Source organism: Daldinia caldariorum, assembly GCF_022478825.1.
Source record: "Daldinia caldariorum strain CBS 122874 unplaced genomic scaffold F4812scaffold_2, whole genome shotgun sequence".
In the NCBI taxonomy this organism is placed as follows: domain Eukaryota; kingdom Fungi; phylum Ascomycota; class Sordariomycetes; order Xylariales; family Hypoxylaceae; genus Daldinia; species Daldinia caldariorum.
The window spans coordinates 2637532-2657974 of NW_025953038.1; the positions used below are offsets into that span (position 1 = coordinate 2637532).

General features: G+C 46.3%; 6 protein-coding genes across 6 annotated transcripts; 4 read left to right on the top strand and 2 right to left on the bottom strand.

Annotated features, from left to right (window-relative positions):
• The first annotated feature begins 924 nt into the window (after positions 1-924).
• On the top strand, positions 925-2417 carry F4812DRAFT_415407 (3-oxo-5-alpha-steroid 4-dehydrogenase). Its single transcript, XM_047932975.1, has one exon. The coding sequence runs from the start codon at positions 1037-1039 to the stop codon at positions 1775-1777; it is 741 nt and encodes a 246-aa protein (XP_047794086.1). The 5' UTR covers positions 925-1036; the 3' UTR covers positions 1778-2417.
• On the top strand, positions 2418-3468 carry F4812DRAFT_415408 (histidine phosphatase superfamily). The gene has a single exon (XM_047932976.1). The coding sequence runs from the start codon at positions 2457-2459 to the stop codon at positions 3201-3203; it is 747 nt and encodes a 248-aa protein (XP_047794087.1). The 5' UTR covers positions 2418-2456; the 3' UTR covers positions 3204-3468.
• Positions 3469-6025: 2557 nt separating this feature from the next.
• F4812DRAFT_191882 (MFS general substrate transporter) lies at positions 6026-8574 on the top strand. Its single transcript, XM_047930138.1, has 5 exons — positions 6026-6658; positions 6723-6903; positions 6964-7196; positions 7265-7928; positions 8008-8574. Exons 1-5 carry the CDS (start codon positions 6359-6361, stop codon positions 8376-8378), a joined length of 1749 nt encoding a protein of 582 aa, XP_047794088.1. The 5' UTR covers positions 6026-6358; the 3' UTR covers positions 8379-8574.
• A 129-nt stretch (positions 8575-8703) lies between these two features.
• On the bottom strand, positions 8704-10677 carry F4812DRAFT_449666 (amino acid transporter; the record flags this gene model as incomplete). The annotated part of the gene is made up of 7 exons (XM_047935999.1): positions 8704-8750; positions 8814-9444; positions 9519-9636; positions 9715-9788; positions 9852-10318; positions 10376-10424; positions 10492-10677. 7 exons carry the CDS (start codon positions 10675-10677, stop codon positions 8704-8706), a joined length of 1572 nt encoding a protein of 523 aa, XP_047794089.1.
• A 1796-nt stretch (positions 10678-12473) lies between these two features.
• Positions 12474-15509, bottom strand: F4812DRAFT_191962 (ARM repeat-containing protein). The gene is made up of 2 exons (XM_047930139.1): positions 12724-15509; positions 12474-12667 (listed from the first exon to the last, which is right to left on the bottom strand). Exons 1-2 carry the CDS (start codon positions 15388-15390, stop codon positions 12641-12643), a joined length of 2694 nt encoding a protein of 897 aa, XP_047794090.1. The 5' UTR covers positions 15391-15509; the 3' UTR covers positions 12474-12640.
• A 1885-nt stretch (positions 15510-17394) lies between these two features.
• F4812DRAFT_191994 (dynein regulator) lies at positions 17395-19573 on the top strand. The gene is made up of 3 exons (XM_047930140.1): positions 17395-17812; positions 17889-18054; positions 18126-19573. Exons 1-3 carry the CDS (start codon positions 17775-17777, stop codon positions 19314-19316), a joined length of 1395 nt encoding a protein of 464 aa, XP_047794091.1. The 5' UTR covers positions 17395-17774; the 3' UTR covers positions 19317-19573.
• The last annotated feature ends 870 nt before the right edge of the window (positions 19574-20443 follow it).

Below are 20443 nucleotides of genomic sequence, written 5' to 3' on the forward strand. Positions count from 1 at the left end.
TTGGCCAATGATGCAACATCACTTAAGAGAAGAGCTGGTCCATGTCCTGTAGTACATCGTGTACCTATGAAATAAGTGGCGGTGGCGCGTAGTAGTAATTGATGAGTGTAACTTTAAGCTATTAGCCACAAAAGTTACTAATGCTGTCCGAAGTGTATTATTTGTACGCGTTTTAAAGTATTTTCCATCATTCATAAAGTTTCATAAAGTTTCTCCATTTCTTTTCCTCTTCTAGCATGCGACAAGTGTCGGAATAACTAAAAACAACATTCACTAAATTTAACCTATTTAAGCCCTCGGCGATATTTCCTCGCCAGCAATGACAACAATTACCGGACATTCCCAGAGCTTTATTACTCTGCTCTCCCCGCATTCTATCAAAGTGGGATGTGGGGGGTTCAGGGGCATTATCTGATCCATTACACGCATCTACATACATACCTAGTACACTAACCTAACCTAACTTGAGATGGATAGACGATCCAGATGGGAAATAAATAAACAAGGTGGGCTAGGTATAATCCAGACCAGGTACTTACAGAGGTAGGTAATGGAAGGTAATGTAAAACTGTCATGTTCGGATATTTAATTTCGCCATCTTCCGATCAGCAGACGGGGCCATCCCTTACCTAGGTACCTACCTTAGGTACCCAAGCTCATGTTACATTAATGAAATCACGATAATACCTTGTAACATACATTTAGGTAGGTATAGGTACTTGTATTTATTCCCCCTCAAATCCTGTCTCCGATCAATTTTGCGAAACTGGATAGCTCGAAAACCCCACAAACCTCCCATTAGTGGCAAGCAATCCACTCCCAATACCTGTCCGTCCGAGTCGCTCATAATCATTACTCCACCCGCCATGGCTATTGTTCAGGATTGGCTCCCAGCTAGCCAAGAGAACTACGAGAAAATCCTATTTTGGTGGAAACTATACCCTCTGGTATGTTTGTATCGTCCAATCTTTGGCCGTGGCAGCACTAACTGCCCATCTAGTTGGGATCTCTTCAATGGGTTACTTCCTGGTATGGCATGGGGAAAACCTCAGTTCAGAGCAAGTTCAACATACCCGGTAGAATTGCCTGGGCAACCATGGAGATCCCCGGATTTACTACCCTCTTATATATCATGAGCACCCTTCCAGCTCAACACGGCATCGAAGACCTACCGTGGCAGAACAAGGTCCTTGCTGGCTTATTTGTCATTCACTATACTTACCGCGCTGTCATCTTCCCCATCATTCAGCCGTCTATGTCTCCCATCCACGTGCTCGTCTGGAGCAATGCTATCATGTTCCAAATATGCAACGCCACTTGCATAGGTAGCTGGTTAGCCGCATATGGTCCAACCACCCAGGAAGAGTGGAGAGCTCAGAATTGGTCTGTTCTACAATTCTCGTTCGGTCTAGTTCTCTTCTACGTTGGGCTTACCGCAAACTACTTTTCCGACGAGGAGCTGCGAGAGATACGCCGAAGCGAGCTTCGACGCCAAGCAAAGTTAAAGCAACAGGGCAAAACCGTCGAAAAGCATTATGAAGTCCCGCAAAATGGTTTATTCAAATACATGCTTTATCCTCACTATTTCGTGGAATGGGTCGAATGGCTTGGATACTGGATCGCCGCCGGTTTTTCCTGCACCCCTGCAAGATGCTTCTTACTCAACGAAATTTTCGCTATGCTACCCCGGGCTGTGTCTGGTGGGAAGTGGTATAAGCAAAAGTTTGGAGAAGATAAAATCAAGGGGAAATACGTCATCATTCCCGGGGTCTATTAACAGCCCCTTAGGGCATATGGTTCAGGGTCTTCGGTTGTTGCGTCCAGTCTCCGGCTAAGCGAATGGTTCAGCTACGAACGGACAGCTCCTACCTATGATTTGAGGAATCCTTATTAATCAGAAGTTTTATAGTTGTTTAACCCTACTCTCTATTCTTCTTCAATTCTATCCCACCCTAGGTACTTAGAATGACGGCTAGGCAATGGACTAATCACTAAATGTTCTATGTTACATAAAAAGCTCTGAAACCAGATAGACACGAGATTTTTACAATATAATCCGCGTCTTTTCCGTTAAGAGCCCCTCGGTATACAGTTACATACAGGTATATCGGAGCAGTCACTCTTCTTCTAGGCCTAACTGCTTTCTGAGCACCAGGCGTGCTTCCTTTTATGTCTGAGAACTGATCTAGCATTTCCCTTTGAAAATTTTGTTAACATAACAACGTCTTTGTGTAGAACAACTCGTTAACTGAATTGTCCGGTTACGCTGGTGGCGTTGGGATATGAAGACAAGTTGCTGTACAATAATAGCAGTGAGACGACTCTTATAAATATACGCATGTAAAGAGCTTACCGAGAGTGTAAATTGTCAAAATTCAAGTTGCAATCTCAATCAACCCTTTTGAATATTTTATGACACATCTGATTCAAAAGAAAGGATCAAGTTGTTAGGTAAAATGTCCGTGAATAATTCCGTGATTATTCACCTCGTTCGCCACGCCCAAGGCCCTCACAATGTTGTGGAATGGGGTGCAAGATTTCGTGATCCGTTTCTCACCGCGGAAGGGTTACAACAATGTGCACGAGTACAACAGAGGTTCTCTAATATCCTCAGCGGCATTATTTCATCGCCACAAAGACGAACCATCCAAACCGCTCTGGTCTGTTTCCCATTCGCCATCGGCGATGGATTACAGATTTACTTGCTTGCAGATCTGCAGGAGGTTGGCGACGCTCCAGTTTGTGTCGGAATGGACATAGCCACGATCCAAAATGATTTTGGGCCTGTGGTTAACGTAGATTATCTCGACGAGAATTGGAACCAAACCCCATTGGCACTGTCGTTTCACCCCCAGGACGTTATGGAGCGTGCCCGGCGCGCCAGAGTTGCAATTCGAGAATTTGCCCGGGCCGTGATCGACAACGGACAGGGCACATATGATAACGGATCTATACATCTCGCTGTTGTAACCCACTCGTTACTGATACCATTTCTAACTAACGAACTCGAGAATATAACGTATTTCGCCAATGCGGAATGCAGATCGTACATGTTCACTGATATAAGAGGGACAGATGACCAAGCTACGATTGTGGAAACTCAGGAGAGTATCGACCGGCGTCCAAGACCTAGGCCAGCTCCTCCGACTCCGGCTCCTAGACCTGCACCTGCACCCGCACCCGCTCCGGAACCTGGTTCGTAATCCGACGCCGGAAACTATTTTCAATACCCTTAAGTCTAATTCGGGAAATCTTGTTAAATGTACTCAGCGAGGGCGTTAGTACAGTGGTCCCTTCCATATCCCAAGCCGGAGTTGAAATAAAAAGAGGGCGGGGCTTGAATAGATGCCTATAAATAGAGATATTAGCGAGCGAAATCCTTCGTAGGGGCTTGGCTACTCCATGGTACCTGCGTCAGGTTGCTAGATGAGATACTATATCTACGATAGAGGGTACTTTCAGCATGTGCAGCCGTAGGCTTTCAAATTTTTACTTAGGTCAGAGTTCCTCGCCATGGCTTACACTATTGCTTTAGGTAAATATCAGGTAGGTCACATATCTACCTGTTGTAAACTAAAAAAAAACAAATGAAAACACTCTTTAACTACAACATCAGCTCCTCGAAGTGTTCGGTTTACCGTGAGAAATACCTAGACGTATCGCGGCTTAGAATTTGTGAGTGCCTTGTCTTACGTGCTAGAATCGTAACCTCGTAACTCTGTCACATGAGATTTCGCTCGGGTCGATATCGAGTAGCACTTGGAGAAAAGACGCTGTATTTCTCCCATTCTCCGTAGATTAATTTATTAACCATAATCCGTACGTAGACGAGGGAGAATTGAAGCTTTTCTTAGTCAGCCGAATCAGGGGTTATTCGGGTGCGACAAGTTTCGATAGAGGCTTACCCAAGCAGTCTCTGGCATCAGGATACGCTATAGGTTATGAATCTTGGCTAGAGGACCCCTTAATATCGGTTTTTTTTAGCACTTGCCGTGCAAGTGGCACTTCGTAGAGCATTTGGTAAGGGAAACAACTTTGTTGTTCCGCGAGGAATTCTGACTAAGATAGCTTTGAAGTCAAAGCTATAGTTATATAAAATATCTTCTTTGTTCCCAAGGAGTCTTAAGTGGGACTCCTGACAGCAAGGTATATCGGAAGAATGCGCGTAACTAAAAGTCCCCGATGCTCGGATCGGCAAGTGCAGTTTTAGAATCTTGACCGCCATCGTTCTAGATGCCAGACCCATTTATAGGGCCGTTCCGTGCAACTACGTATTAGCGGTGAAATAGAAAACGCGGGACTCCTCCATAAGGTATCTAAGTAGTAGTTGTGCTCTAGAACCAACTATTGGGGAATAAAACGCTTTCGTTATCACGCAAAGGGCGCTGAGTGTGGCCCGCTAATCACAATATCATTAAACATATCATTCTAGGCCTTAAAGGCCAAGCGATTATCGTACTATCTACATTTATATATTTCAAGCTTTCGAGGCGGTATGTAAATAATCATTAATAGTGTCTTTGAGCGCTCAAGAGCGTTGTACGTGGGTAGTCTAAACGCAATATTCTTGAAGGTTGGACCTCTTCAATGCCCACTTAATTACTATCTATCTCTCTCCTCTTGGTGGCAGTAGTCCAAAGAGCCTCAGAGGATCATCCGTGGGGCATCCGTATCTACACAACTACAATGCGCCAAATCCCTCCCAATTCTTTTTCTATTTTTTTTTTCTTTGGCAATGGTTTTGTCTTAGGACTCTTGAGTCTTTGGGAAGTTGCGTAATAGTTAATGTGAATTTCGATAGGCGAAACTAGAAGTAAGAGGTTGTACCATGGACTTTGTTCAAGTACAAGGAGTTACGAATTGCTGAGACTAGGTTAAAAGCTTTTGGACGTGGTTATTCTGGTTGTTTATTATAGGTTGATTCGCTCTTTAAAGAAGTTATAGATGTCGTCACATGTATCACCTATTCAAAAAGAGATTATTTAATAACTCTATAACTTGACAGTTTGACGATCATGCGGGGTACACGGATTAGATCACTTCTATGGATTCAGAACAAAAAAAATTATCTCAAAGTCCGTGGAACCCATCTTCCATAATTCTCAATAGAATGGTAAACTCCCACTTCCACTTTCAAGCGGCCCAAAAGTCTATTTTAAAATTTGTGCCCAACCTCACCGAAGTAGTATTGCTTTGCTATACCCTATCCGTGATCTAATACCGGGTATTACAATTACAGTATCTTCTTCCGACGTTGTATTTATCGGCCCAATGGGAAAGTTGTTTTAAACTAAAATCCGACATCGGAAACGTGCAATTGGTTCTTCCAAGCCGCGTTCTAGTTAACCCGATCGACTACGACTTTCTCTTAATGTTTGTGAGACCCCTGGCTTTGTTTGCAAGTCGGTAGAGATACGATCGAAGAAAAAAGGATGGTATAAATTTTCTCCACAATGGAAAAGGTAACCCGGCTGTGGGAATAACGCTGGAAATGTCAACAAAATGCATGCACGAGCAATCATCACCGGTCTACAACTATCGCCTTCGATTTCAGCCAATCATTGCTGTCGACTTGTGCTCTATCCTTCTTGAGTTAATCCACATCCACACCCACATCCTGACAGTCTGCCGTCCATCGCGGCTCCAGAAACCTGGGAAGAGGTTGGTGTTAGTTAGTGGGGATAACTCTTAAATATGATCGGTCACTTACCGACCAGAATGGTCCCCTAACTTGCCCGACTGTGCGTCCCGGGCGTATAGGAATAGTTACCAGGGTCACATTTAATGAAATTATTCGGTAATTAATGATACATTTCCTTCCCTCCCACTCAAGCTCTTCGCCCGTTCACCTAAGTCGGGGTCATGACTAATGAATACTTCGCAAAGTATCGCTATGTTGTTCATATTGTTAAGCAACAATGGACCTGGAAAGGCTCTTTATGGTATTCAAAGCTCAATGGGGACGTGGTAATCAGATTATCAAATAGTCTTTTCTTCTTTGCCTTATGTAGGTAGGTAAGCTGTTGAATTGTGTAATTAAACTATTGAAAGACGTGGAAATACCGTTCTCACCGCAATACTTGATGCAGTATACGTGCTGTTACCAACTAAGGTAGGGTGATCGTCACGGTGCGCCCTTCGCAACCGGCATCGCCATGCGTCGGTATTACAAATCGCGGCCCATTAAAACATCGGTAGACCCCTTCCGTGCCCGCACTCCCCGCCGGTGAAGTTTTTCTGTCTATTTCTATTTCTTGTGCCGGGTTCACATCTCTATAGCTAAGTCTCTACTTGCTCCTAGAGCCCTTTAATATCCACCATTACGCTAGCAGAGCATCCAAATCGTCTTGTCCCGGTCATGACAGATCTACATGCAACGCAGCCCAACTTGAGGCCACAACTAGATCATGTAACTACCAATGTCTCTACGCGAAGCTACAGGAGCATACGTAGGCTTGATACTCGCCTAAGCCATTTCTCAGGACTCGTCCAGAGCATCAGTAACCAGGACATAGAAGCGAGATACAAGGTAGAAGAGAATGACAACAGGGTAGCAACGGACGATACGCCAAAGCCAAGCAGCTTCCAAGGTTCTAAAGGAAGAACAATCTTATCATGGGAGGTCAACGACAAAGAAAACCCTTACAACTGGTCGACGGTTAGAATATTCCCATTTGCCTAGTTTATGCTCCCAGTTCGGTTATACTAAACTTCATCTACAGGGGCGGAAGGCTTTTGTCGTTGTGTCGTCAATGGCCACTGTTGCTAATAGCACATTGGGTAGTTCGCTACCGAGCATGGCCATACCTTACATGACGAAAGAATGGGGAATAACCGATCAAACACAATTCGTCTTGCCAATATCAACCTATCTTCTAGGCTATGTATTTGGCCCGATTTTCTGTGAGTAAAAGCTGTCGACAGCGCCGGAACGGAATTCGTAAGCTAACCCATAATCCTTAGGGGGACCACTGAGCGAACATGTTGGACGTCGGAACATCTCTATAGGGTGTTTTATTATGTACACTATTTGGACTCTAGCTTGTGCGCTCGCGCCGAACTGGCCGGCGATGCTCGTGTTCCGATTCTTCGTGGGGACATGTGCTAGCGCACCGATCGCAGTAGTCAGCGGGATTCTGGCAGACTTATTCAACGATCCAATTGTCCGCGGTCGAACGATAGCATGCTTCATGGGTGTGAGTAACTTACATCATGCGAATATGTAACACACCTATATCGGTCTGAAGCTAATTGTAACTTAAAGATGACTGCCTTGGGGCCCATATTAGCCCCCATCATATCCGGTTTCTGCTCGACAAGCATCGGCTGGCGATGGACTTTTTGGATCGGCCTTATTATTGCCGGAGCAACATTGACAACGGCAGTATTTCTCCCCGAGACTTACGCGCCGATTCTGCTCAGCCAACGAGCAGCGAAGATGCGAAAAGAAAAACCCAAAGCCCAGGTTTACTCTGCGTCGGAACTCGAGCCGCATGACATCAAGCAGCTATTCACCCGGGTCCTCACGCGGCCAATCCGTATGATCTTGACAGAGCTTATCGTGACAGCGTCGTGTCTCTATCTCTCGTTGGTCTATGCGATTTTCTACATGTCGTTTCAAGCGTTTCCGATCATATTCCAGAAAGTCTACGGCTTGTCCCCGGGAGTCACCGGCTTATGTTACCTACCCATCGGCCTTGGTGCGGTTACTTCCATCCCTATATTCTTCGCGTATGACCATGTGATCATTAAGGCCAAAGCCCGTGGCACGGCATGGTCGAAAAAGGAAGAGTATCGTCGAGTCCCCCTGGCCTGTCTAGGAGGTCCCTTATTCGCCGTCGCCTTATTTTGGCTTGGATGGTCGTCGCGACCGGGCGTGCCGTTTGCCGTGCCCATGATAGCCGGTATCCCTTTTGGCGCTGGTTACAGTATGTGGATCCCCAATTCGTATTAATCGATATTTCATATTGCTTTACAAGTAGACATTGCTAACCCTAATTATCACAGTGTTGATATTCATGGCACTGCTTAATTACCTCACAGATGCTTACGAGATTTTCGCCGCGAGCGCCAATGCGGCTGCTAGCTCTTGCCGTTCTGTATTCGCAGTTGTTCTCCCACTCGCGACGACGCCGATGTTTGCGCGATTAGGGGTCAGCGGAGCTTGTAGTCTACTCGGAGGGCTAAGCCTGCTCATGTCCGTCATACCGTTTATCTTTATTTGGAAAGGCGAGGATATCCGAGCAAGATCTAAGTTTTGCATTGCACTTCGAGAACGGAAGCTTGAGATGGAGAGGAAGAATGAGGAAGAGAGGCAGAGGAAGGACGGAGATGGTAGTAGTGGCGGTGTTGTGGAAGAAAAGGAGACTGAAGTCTGAGAGATGCGCAATTGATCGCTGCAATTGATACCAGGTATAATGTGTGCTTATGAAAAGTTATTAAATTAATAGTAATAGTTCAGCTATTGCTGGTTATTAAAAGGGAACTTGATATGATCACACCGGACTTGGAAAAGTCGAACCCCTAGCTACCTCCTATTAACCCCGCCTCTAAGTTTTGCCTTAGCGAAATGATTTTGAAGGAAGAAAATTTCCCAAACGTTAAAGTATCAATCAATACCATCTCTACTTCGTATCCCAATTCTCCTACTTTTTTTTTTAAAAAAAAAAAACCTCTAGACGTAGTTTAAGGAGGCACATTCAACTATGAATCAACCGCGAGTCCGTCTGACTCAGGGGGCCCCCGGTATACTATGGAAAGAGCATCATGTTAACATTGTGACAGTTTAATAGGTATTAAAAAACGTAACTCACCTTTTCGAGCGTATATACCATACCATACCGCGCTAAGAACCATAAATCCGGCGAAAACTACGATCGCGTAGTTCATACTAACCTCAGTAACCGGTAGCGCAGTAGGCATCGAAAACAATACGACCTCCAAAAACACACAAAGCATCGCCAGCAAATTAACAACCAATCCTAAGTATCTCCCCATAGTCCACTTGGCGCTGTTGACTTCCTTGCGTCTGTGCAGCAGCGATATGGCGATCGGTATTCCGTAAGATACGGCCAGGGATATAACGCCGACCGACACGAAGGCAAGAAATGCCGACGAAGATCCGAGATTGATTAGCCCAAGGAGCATCTGGATGAGAGTGGTGAGGACAAGCGCCCAGATCGGCGAGCCGTGGCGTTCGTCGATCTTTGACCAGAGGCCGGCAAGCGGGATGGCATTGTCTCGCGCGAAGGCCCACGTGCACCTGGAGGCCGCACAAGTAATGGAGATTGAGCAAAATAGGGTGATTATAAGGACGAGCACAGTGAGCGCGAGACCACCTCCAGGTGTTCCCATGACTCTTCCGAAGATATATGGTAACGCTTGGCCTACGGGTGCGTCGAGTATGTCCGACAAGTCTGGCAATGTGGCGCACAGAGGAATAATCTAGTGCGTGAACCTGCTTAGTAAAAATTGAAAAAAGGGGTATGTGCGATCACATAGGCGACTAGGCTACTTACGAAGAATAATCCAGCAATACCACCAACAGGTATGCAGAGAGATAGAGCGTTAGGAAGCTTTACGGTGGGATCACCGCACTCTTCTGCCATTGACGAAATCATTCCAATGGCGGAGAACCTAGATTAGGTACAATACTATTAGTTCACAATGTCCGGGGGGCGGGACGCCGCAACTCTAGGGCGTGACCAGACTCACGTGTAAGCCGAAGGTAAGACGCCAATCCAAAAAGAAAAGTTATTCCAGCCAGAGAGCGACGTGTCGTAATGTCCCTAAATTTGAAACCAAATCTCAGTATTTCTTTCTCCGTGTCACTAGGCAGAGAGATATCCTACCAGAGTGTAGCTTGCGGAATGCCTGCCAACATCCGCTTTCACAGATAGACAGATACAAGTGACCACGATGCTGATAGCTGTGAATATAGCGCATGTCGTGTCGACCATAGGAAGAAACTTATTGCCAAAGGCGACTAAAAAGAACGTAAAAAGGCAGACGCCATAGAAGATGAGCAAAAGCTGCCAGTCTGTTATTACAAGGTCCGGCTTGAATAACGACACCGCTGCAGCGAGCAGAGACGCGAACCCGAAGTTGACGGATAGTGTGATGGTCCAGTTGCCGATAAGCCAGGTCCATCCGGAGATGAAGGAAAGAACTGTGCGATATTTCGGGCTAGAGAGTTGGAAGCTCCAGTAGTAGGGCCCTGCTGAAGTCGGATACCTGGAGGCCAACTCGCCTAATGATAAAGCGATGCATTCGCCGAGAATCAATACCACAATCCATCCCAGAAACATTGGCAATTGGCCTAACGGGTATTGTATAAGTACATGTGTGCGGAGTAATGGATGGTTGGGATACTCACCACCTCCATATATAGCGCTAATAAGGGGACCACCGAAGCCATACGGTATCTATATGCATTTACATTTAGATGGTCAGGTAATGAATCGGTTTAATGTCTCAATGTCTTGGACTTACCGCCGCGATAGCTAAGGATTGGAACAACAGCGTAAACATAGATCGGTTGCGTTGTAATTCCGGCTTGTAGCCAAGAACCGTGAGGTTGTGCACATCATGAACCGTTCCGAGCTGTGTTTGCCCCTGTTCGAAGTCTACCACAGCAGACAAGCCGTTCTTAGGACCTTTCTCCTTGATAGAGCTCATGATAGTAATGATCAAGTTCTCCCGATACGTTAGGTATACCTAAAAGTAATACTCGATATTAGATTTGAATCGTAAAAACATAATGATTCAACAGAATGAAGGAACGCTTTGGGGATATGAAATTAAGAACTACATGATGTTAAGCATTGGATTGTCGCTTTTGTTATCTCGGAATGAAGGTAGTCTTCAGCCACTGGCGGAGATTCCAGGGGTACATAGATAAGCACGCTCCATAACATTATGCACCCCGGATCAATATATCTTAACCTACCTGTGCCTTGAACTTATTCCTTATGAATATCTTAAGCATGTTTTCGTGATCTATCTGTATCACTCGCCCTTATCATTACTAACCCTTCTTGTTTTGGGTCCTGGCCTATGGTAACAGCTCGATAGATAACACCCGCATGTGATGGTGGGTTATGATTGATAAGGACGAAGGGAGCCCAGGATATGTGATATATACTACATTCCCCTCATATTGTCAATACGTGACGTATTTGAATCAGATAAATTTCCAAGACCGTCTGGGAAGTCTTAGGTGAGGCGGAACGTACCCCAACATACTAGCTGTCCAATCGCTCAAACATGGCCAAGTTTCCCTAGTTACTGCAGCTTCATAGTCGAGGTTATCTAGTATAAGTTAATAATTACGTTGATAACTAGGTATCTACCTGTTACGTCGCATATACTTATCCTAAATGCAAATAAGGAGAAGTGGATTGTCACTTACAGACCCATTGGTACGTTCATCGCCAAAGATCTCCACGTACGGAGAAGGGATATATAAACAACAGGTACCTAGGTGTAGATAAGACTACCGTAGCGCTAATTTCGTAATTAACTATTGGTCATTGCTTAGATGTAACGAGTGATAAACTTGGGATGTTATAGACTTAAACTAGATCAGAGCTATAAGAGGTGATGACTTGTAGTGAAAAGATATCTATCACTATATGTACCTACCTAGGAAATTAACGGTGAGATAATAAGCTATATGAGTATAGTTTACAAACCCCATATTGAAGTACCTACCTAGGTGCTTAGCTTGGATTTGTTCTCGTCGTATGATAAGAATTATATGAAAATATACCCAAGTTGGCTCCTGACAGTAGGTACTGTATATAAGACTTTGTAGTTTTATATACTACCATAAATTATCCTGCGTACCTTAGGTAGATCCCTGGCATAACTGAAACCAGGCCGCTAGCAAGTTTTCATAACATGTTAGAGTAAGGCATACCCAGATGCAAGCCTAGGAATTAAGAACTACGAGAGTTCGCTGATCGCCTGATCTTAGTTGTGGCCACTCGCTACGGTATACAGGGATGCCAACTATGGTAACTCCTTGTGGAAGACATGATAGTTAAGGGCTACTCACTACCTTTCTTAATGCTACCGTATTTCGGTGTCAACTGTAGATTATGAGCATTATATTAGGTACCTCTGTGTTTGACATCGCCAGTAACCTCGGATTCGGCCATATATCATATCATATTGGGAAGCTTGTGCGGTTGCGTCAGGCCTTTGACATATAATTGTTATAAAGGTTCGTGTATCTTTAGTAGTCGCGATTCCATTTTTAATACCGACCTCGAGACATATTCCATGTCAATAGCACAAGTATAACTCCGCAGCACGTTTAATACTGTTTACTTACACTCGACTACCTCATAGGAAGCAGAGCTTCAAATATTAAAACCTCATCTCGTGTTAAAATCGAATAGGACTGAATAATTACCTCCCCTCAATCCATATAAATACACCCTTATTACTAATGACGAGGCAATCAAGTCTAGACATAATTATCGTGATATTTTCTGAATGCTTTATCGGCGACCAAAATATAGACTAGGGTATGTAATCCGACGCCAGGAAAATGCACCCGATGATATCCCCCTTTTGGACTTGTCTCCTAACAAACGCCATTTCCTGATGACAAGACACATAGACAAGTCCGACTTCATGATCGGTTAAAGCCCTGCTTCGCCTGTAATTAATTAGTCGCGGGTTCCCGGATTAAGACGGCGTATTTTTCCAGCTTACCTTCATTTGCTCTATCCTTGCCTTGAGTTGACTCGTGACCTCTGCTGCACGCTTCCAACTTTCGGCGCCATTGTTGCCGGTTCCAGTAGTCGTTGAACTCATGGCGGATCCGGTGCTATGTCCAGCCCCCTCATCTATTGTTGTGGTCCTAAAGCCGCGAGCGGGGCTTCCCCTCCCGCTTGATCCACTGCCGTATCTTAAATCTGGACTTAATTTGCTTCTGGGGTAGTTGTGTGGCACATCGCCGTTTTCTTTTTCTTCGGAAAATGTACTGGTGAAACTCATCCTGCTCGTCCTGGCCCCTGCGTAGTTTGTATTATCACGGTAAATACCCATGTCATCAGGAGTAGGACTCGTCATTCTTGGACTTCCTATGCCACTGGAAACGCCTAGCCCCTCGGCTCTACTGAGTGCGCGTTTGAGACGTTCAAGTTCCCTTCGGAGTCTCTCGTTTACTTGCTCAGCTGTTTCTGCGTCGCTTCTTGCCCGGACCAGCTGAGTCTCTTTGGCTTTGATGCTGAGCACATCCCTCGTGTGATCCTCGATAAGACCGGCATTTTGATTTTTGAGCTCCTGAATTTCTGACATGAGCTTGCTTCGGTCATGCCGCATCTCATCTACCAGTTTAGTAAGCCGGTCGTTCGCCGTGCGCAACTCTTCTAGCTCAGCACGCTCAATAGGTGCAAGCCCACTCGGCGGGGGTGGTGAGGGCTCCAAAGGCGCCGCAGCGGGTGCGGCTGGTTTCGCTAACGACCGTGCTGCAAGACCACCTCTCCCAAGACCAACTCGGGGTTTTGGCGGCGGTGGCGATGCTGGGAGCTCCTCATCTTCCTCTGGAGGGGGAGGACTAGCAGCAGCTGGTGCTCTTCGGGGCGATGCGACACCAGGGGGGGCGAGGCGTTTTTGCGGAGCTTTCAGTCCGGTTAAGCCAGAAGACTTGGGCATTCCTAGCTTACTGCCAGAAGGAGCTCGAGATGCTGGCTGGGGAGCAGGCTCCTGTACGGGCTGAGAGGCGGCGGCCGGCGCAGCCTTTTTGGTAGCCCCGGTAGTCTTCTTAGCTCCTGCTTTCTTGGGGCCACCGGGTGGTCCCCGTGCTGCCGGAGCCGGCGGTGGTTTTGGCTTGTCTTTGGCTTTAACCTCGGCTTTTTCGAAATACTCCTTGATTTTTGTTTTTCGTATATCATCCAAGCCTTCTAAGTGCGGGTTCATGGCGCGTTCACCAATAATTTTCATGATTGTACCCAGAACCTCAGCACCACCGGACCTCAGCCCTTCGCTGCCCTCCGCGAGTAGCTTCTTCGCGACCTCGACAATACTAGCAACTTCTTGCTTGGTCGGGGGGTCCCGAGTCGTTCTAAGACAACGAACAAGGAACTTCATGCTTCCTTCTTTCACCTGGGGGTTTTTGTGAGAGAGGAAAGAGAGAATTTCTTCTAGACATTCCGACAAGTTTGTCGCTAGAAACACTTGGTCCAGCGCAGCTCCTAATGCGTCCGAGACGGATTGCTTTTTCTCCTTTAAACGCTCCATGATCGGTGTCATGACAGTCGACCGGTACTTGCCATATCCCTTTCGAAGACCTTTTGCGAGTACTTCGATACATTGCGCTGCCTGGGTGACAACAGCAATATTGGCATCTTTCATGCACTTCGCTAAACCACGGTTGATTTCGTTGAAGTCGCCATCTTTAATCCTCGGTACGTTGACCACAGCAAAGAGCGCTTCAAGAGCCTCTTTCCGGTCCTTCCACTTGGAAGACGCGAGGTTGTCGTGAAAATTAGCTGGAACCTTGGATAAGACATCTTGCGGTTCTGCAAGGTCGAATGCGTCGACTTCTGCAGGCTCCTCGGGCCCTTCATCATCGTCCATCTCTTCTTCTGCCCCGGGCGGTGGGGCTCGAGCCATGGCTTCTTGTTGGGTTCGTAGCAAGCGTTCCTGTTTTGGCGCTGGTTCTGCTTTGATCTTTTCAAACTGAGCTTCCAGATCAGATTGTTGTGTCGGCTTCAGGTCACCCCAGAACATAGGCTTCATCGCATCCCTTAACCACCGGTAAAATTCAACAGCGAGATTAGTTGCTTCGGCTCGGACATTCTTGTCTGCGTGTCCAAATGCCTTGGGGAGAATCTTGAGGACTGGTTTTGGGTCGACTATTTTGCAGCCGTAATTGTGATATATAGTTGTGAGAGCTGCTAAGGCTCCAGCGATTACTTTGGGTTGTTTCGCGGATACGGCTGGGAGAATATCCTCGATAATAGGACCGGCGGCATCCAATTCAATGAGAAGCAATAGAGCCTCGACCGAAGCCGCCTTTGTAGCAGGTCGTGTGGACACGAGGCCCTTCTCGACGATGGGAGTGACAACATGACCTCGTGAACGTACGCAGCATTCCTTGCCACCGAATTTGAGGAACGCGCAAAATGCTGCGATACCGTCTGACTGCGCGGCGACGTTTGAATCTGCGACCGCGCCCTTCCATAAACTCGGATCCTGGTTGAAGGGACGAAAAGCAGGATCGTATTCGTCCGGAGTGGTTTCGAATTGCTTTGCTGCTTCTTCGTATGCCTCCTTACGGACTTTCCAAACCTGCAAACCAAATATTGTCTTTAGCACCAACGCGGGAGTAAGGGGTAGTAGTATGTGATGGCAGTACGCACCTTGTGCACCCATCTATCCGTCAATGGAAGAGAGCTATAATCGGGCTCTCCTTCCGCCATATTCACGTGTGGATGGTTATGATGGACTGTCGCTGAGGTAGAATCTGGAGCGTTATATTTGTTGCGATCAGGGGTGTGTAGTGTCGACTTTCTTCGGGTGCGATGATGCGATAAAGCCGAAGCTACTTTCTCGATTAGTTTTGGTAGAACTGGCACCTTGGGGAGGCGAAGACGCATGTTGAGTGTAGAGGTTGCGAGAAACGTGGCGAGATAAAGAGATTAGGTAGGAGTTGAGAAGATTCAATGCGTCTTCTTCAGTCTCTTGTTCCCAGTCTCTCGTCCCCCGCGCTCCGTCCCCGGCCCCCCGTTCCTCACCTCAGACTTGCTGCTCTGCTCCTCGTATAAACTCTTCGCGGAAGCAACTGCTAACGACGGCTTCGTTGCTTTTTATTGCAGTTGACGCGATCGGAAGCTCGTATGGAAATGCAAATAGGGGTGGGCGAATGTCTCGAATTGAGATGTAAAGAGAATAGCAGACAGGCTATATAAGCCGCAAACCAGGGGAACAATGGAAGAATGTTTATGATGGAGGCTGGATGCGGAAAGGCAGAATGTAGAAGAAGGCAGAAAGATTAGACGTACGTTGTTTTCATGGGTAAGCTTCAGGGCTAAGCCAAGCTATATATCCTGTATCTGTGGTATCTGTGTGTCTATGCCTGTCCACGGTTCACCTTGTGGAAACTTCGAAGACTTGGGCGGTTCTGCGGGGAGCAATCTTAAAAAAATTGTATCGTATTGTTTTGTTGAGGCGATACACAGTATGTTGAATATAGAATTCGCATTTAAAATCGTGTCGCCGGCTCAATTTGAAGCTCTACCCTCTTATTTTTTTATGGAGAGAGGTATGTTGAAAAGGATTGGAGCGTGGATCGTTAGACGTTGTAGAGCGCAAAAAATTGGTACATGCGTCTCTGAAGTTGACGATGACGACGGGAGGTTGCTGGGTTGCTAGTTCGATTTATTATTCTGCATTAGGTAACTAGATGTACTTTTCTACATGTACTGTGCTAGGGTTGTCAGGGATGTCGGGGCAACCGATGCTTGTACCTTTTATCTACATATCCGTAACCATTTAAGCATTCCACGAATTCTTATAAGCAGGTGTTTTTTTTTTAAAGGTTGAAGGCTAAAACGCCTTAATCTAGCAAATCATGCTCTTATAATCAATTACTGTATTTCCAACTTACAGCCTTCAATGCGACAGATATGTAAAGTAGACGAGTCAACCATATTCATTTGTATTTATATCCAATTATCTGTTGAGGTATCTGTGCGTTAGTAGTGCACGCGTGCGCGCCGTAAATAAGGTATGGTTTACTTAGACGGACCTAGGCCAGCTTTGCGATCCAGCTTTGCGATCTCCACCAAGGTAAATATTTACCTAATTTGAGGTACATGTAATGATGTTGTACAAATTGAGGGGTGTGGCTTGTGTTTCTCTGTTTCCCCGGAGGCCGGGCAAAAGCCATGTGGCTTCACATGTCTTGTCGGGTCTCCATCTCAGGTACCTAATGGGCTTGTTTCCAGGTACTCCCCTACAATGTACCTCTAGTAATGGGTACCTACCTCCTACCTAGTTAATGCATTAGGTACCGGAACACATCAAGAAACAAGTCAATATCTAGAATTGTTGTCTATCGTCTTTTTTTTTTCTCTATCAAAAAGGTCTTACTTAGAAGCGACAATTTGATGACCCTACCTTTTTCCTCTTGACCGTTCCGAAATGTTGCCTCGAACCTATACGAACGCATCTATTTGATTGAATCTGGATTTTTCCTCCCTTTTTCACAATCCTGAGCGATAGCTTCAATTATATCGCTTCTCTTCCGGCGCAACCCTAAAAGGTTATGATTCAAGTATATCTCATCCTATAACCTCTCGTCAAACGATCGAACCGCTCACCTACCACCTCACCGACCTACCTATTTTTCTCCTACGGCAACATTTATATCGCCTTTCCTCGTACCTACGTTATACTCTGCCTGGTTGACTTTCCTACTGGTTCTCCCTCGCGGGTTTGCCAGCAGTTCGTCCACTGTTTGGTTCTCGTGTCGTTTCCACTTTAGTACCAAGATTCGTACGATTCGGCCTAAGAAATCTTGAAAAGAAGCCTTCGGTAGCACATTTTGCTGTCTGCGCTGCGACGCACTGCCATCTTTTGAGACTTGACGCATTGTGCGCTGGTAGTCGTTGCCTTTGTTACCGTCTTACTCCCTTTGAGTGCTACTTACAGCTCTCTGGGGTTATATTGACTGCCTGCGACCTCTACCTAGTATAGGACCCCCGTACCTTCGCATTATACGTCCATGAGCAGCTTCGTGCGGTGGAGTGAACAAGATGAGCCAAATTCTGACCCCACGACAAGCTGAAGAGCTGTACGTTTACGATCTCGATCTACCCCCACCACTTGAGGAACAATGGGAACGTAGATGATCCTAACTTCTATCCTAGGCACAAAGCTATTATTGCGTACTTGTCGTCCAACAATTTGCCTAATACGGCCGCTGCTTTGAGGGAAGAGCTGGGTCTTGGTGATACATTCGATGCTGCTACTTCTAAGAAATATGAGGGCCTCTTAGAAAAGAAATGGACCAGTGTTGTAAGGTTACAGAAGAAGGTACGGAAGACGAGTCGCCTTGTACCTTATGCTCCCGGACCTTTCACTAACACATATCGCGTCGATGTTAGATTATGGAATTAGAGTCGAAAACGGCTACTCTACAGTCTGAATTGGATAATGCGACACCTACCTCTCTGTCTAAGCGAAACCAAGACCCGTCTAGTTGGCTACCTCGATCTCCGCCACGCCATACTCTGGAATCTCATAGGGGTCCTATTACTTGCGTCGCCTTTCATCCCGTCTTTTCTTCCTTAGCTACAGGCTCCGAGGATTATACGATAAAAATATGGGATTGGGAGTTAGGCGAGCAGGAACGTACAATTAAGGGACATACAAAAGCAGTGTTGGATGTTGATTTTGGTGGTCCCCGAGGAGGGACCCTTCTGGCGTCGTGCTCGAGTGACCTAACTATCAAGTTGTGGGATCCTTCTGATGAATACAAGAATATTAGAACTCTACCCGGACATGACCATAGCGTTAGCGCCGTTCGTTTCATCCCCTCGGGCGCAGCAGGTGCGCCGAGTTCTAGCAACCTTCTCGTATCTGCTTCTAGGGATAAGACGTTACGTATATGGGACGTGACGACGGGTTATTGCGTCAAAACGATACGAGGGCATGCAGATTGGGTCAGAGACGTCTGTGCGTCGCCGGATGGCCGTTATCTTCTATCTGCCGGCAATGACCAGACTGCTCGCCTCTGGGATATCTCGCTTGCTAATCCTGAAAGCAAACTGACACTTGTTGGTCATGAACATACGGTCGAGTGTTGCACTCTTGCGCCGCCTTCGACTTATCAGTATCTTGCGCCACTTGCCGGCTTAAAAAAGCCACCACCAGCATCGAGCACTGCGGAATTTATGGCGACAGGTTCTCGAGACAAGTCGATACGGATCTGGGATGCGAGAGGCAACTGTATCAAAACGCTTCTCGGACACGACAACTGGGTAAGAGCATTAGTGTTCCACCCAGGCGGGAAATATCTCATCAGCGTATCTGACGACAAGACGTTGCGATGCTGGGATCTGACCCAGGAGGGGAAAAACGTAAAGACGCTTGTTGACGCACATGGCCACTTTGTCTCCTGTTTAAGGTGGGCCCCGGGTATTATACGGGAGCCCGCGACGAACGGCTCTGGCGAAGGTCAAAATGGAACATCTTTAAATGGCATTGCAAAGGCTGCTGTCGCTGCTGAGGTGCAAATCCGGTGTGTTATCGCAACAGGGTGTGTGGACTGCAAATTAAGGATTTTTGCCAACTGAGATCACAGCCGCGGCGTGTGGTAGGACTTGAAAACGATGTTGTTGTCGTTCTGGCGTCACTCTAGCGACCTTGGGTTTCTGTCAAAGCTTAAAACGCTTCTATAGCTGCACTAACCAGGTCTCGAAGCAAAGGGCTGAGGCGCGTACCCTCAGATATTGTTGCCGAACAAGCAAAAAAACTGCAAACCTCGCAAGCTATGCGGTTCGCTGAAGCGGCGCGGGAAGACGTTTAGAAACAAGCTTTAACGCCAGGGATATCTGGGAAAGTCAAAAGACGGAGCTGGCGGGTTGGTTAGGGGGGGCGGGGGCGAGCATGACGAAGGGAAGAGGGAACGAGATTTGTTGGCGTTGATAAGTGCCACGATTGGCATCATCTTCTGCGGTGCTATTGCATCGTTCAGGGTGATTAATGGTCACGACAGCACCTAGATATGGAAGAAAATAGATACCCTATCATTGCATACTAAGGAGAGGCTTGAATATACGATCTAGCTCTGAGCTGGTTTGCTCTTATATGTATATTGCCTCTATGTATCTTAGGTACCTACCTGCAAAATTACATGAAGAGGTATATTACATGAAGTTTGCAAATTCGAATTATATGATCCCAGTCGACCCTTATGTTTTAAACAATAAGGACGGAAACATTCTTATGTTTTTAGGAGGTATGTATAAACGCAACACAGCACCCATTTATATCCGTATGACCTTGCCATAGAACCTATATTCCTTCAGTATAAGCCGAAGTGCTATTTCGTAATAGACAGGTACCTAGGTACCTATGTAGGGATATAAATTGAAATACAATCAAATCATCAATTTACATGTATGTCTTTTAATCAAGTACTGCCTGATGAAGGGGCTGGAGGGGGCATTACAGAGCTCACGAGGGGTACACAGCATGTGTAACTGGGCCCAAAAAACACCGTGTATATTCACTTTACTTTTACTATGAACTGGACCCTCTAGTAATTGCGTACAGTGTGAAACCGAGATCTGCTGCAACACATGCATTTGCTGCGAGTGTATGGAAGCAGGCGCGCCTACCCAAAGGAGCGAGAAATGGCTGACAACTTCTTACATTACGTACCTGGTATATTAGGTTAGGTACATTCCACAACCTCCTA

Coding starts and splice junctions, on each gene's coding strand:
- F4812DRAFT_191882 (XM_047930138.1), top strand. CDS start 6,359: ATGACAGATCTACATGCAACGCAGCCCAACTTGAGGCCACAACTAGAT. Junction 7,197..7,264: donor CGATAGCATGCTTCATGGGT/GTGAGTAACTTA, acceptor TGTAACTTAAAG/ATGACTGCCTTGGGGCCCAT. Junction 7,929..8,007: donor CCCTTTTGGCGCTGGTTACA/GTATGTGGATCC, acceptor TAATTATCACAG/TGTTGATATTCATGGCACTG.
- F4812DRAFT_415407 (XM_047932975.1), top strand. CDS start 1,037: ATGGGGAAAACCTCAGTTCAGAGCAAGTTCAACATACCCGGTAGAATT.
- F4812DRAFT_415408 (XM_047932976.1), top strand. CDS start 2,457: ATGTCCGTGAATAATTCCGTGATTATTCACCTCGTTCGCCACGCCCAA.
- F4812DRAFT_191962 (XM_047930139.1), bottom strand. CDS start 15,390: ATGGGTGCACAAGGTGCGTACTGCCATCACATACTACTACCCCTTACT. Junction 12,668..12,723: donor CAAGGATAGAGCAAATGAAG/GTAAGCTGGAAA, acceptor AATTAATTACAG/GCGAAGCAGGGCTTTAACCG.
- F4812DRAFT_191994 (XM_047930140.1), top strand. CDS start 17,775: ATGAGCCAAATTCTGACCCCACGACAAGCTGAAGAGCT. Junction 17,813..17,888: donor CCACGACAAGCTGAAGAGCT/GTACGTTTACGA, acceptor CTTCTATCCTAG/GCACAAAGCTATTATTGCGT. Junction 18,055..18,125: donor TTGTAAGGTTACAGAAGAAG/GTACGGAAGACG, acceptor CGTCGATGTTAG/ATTATGGAATTAGAGTCGAA.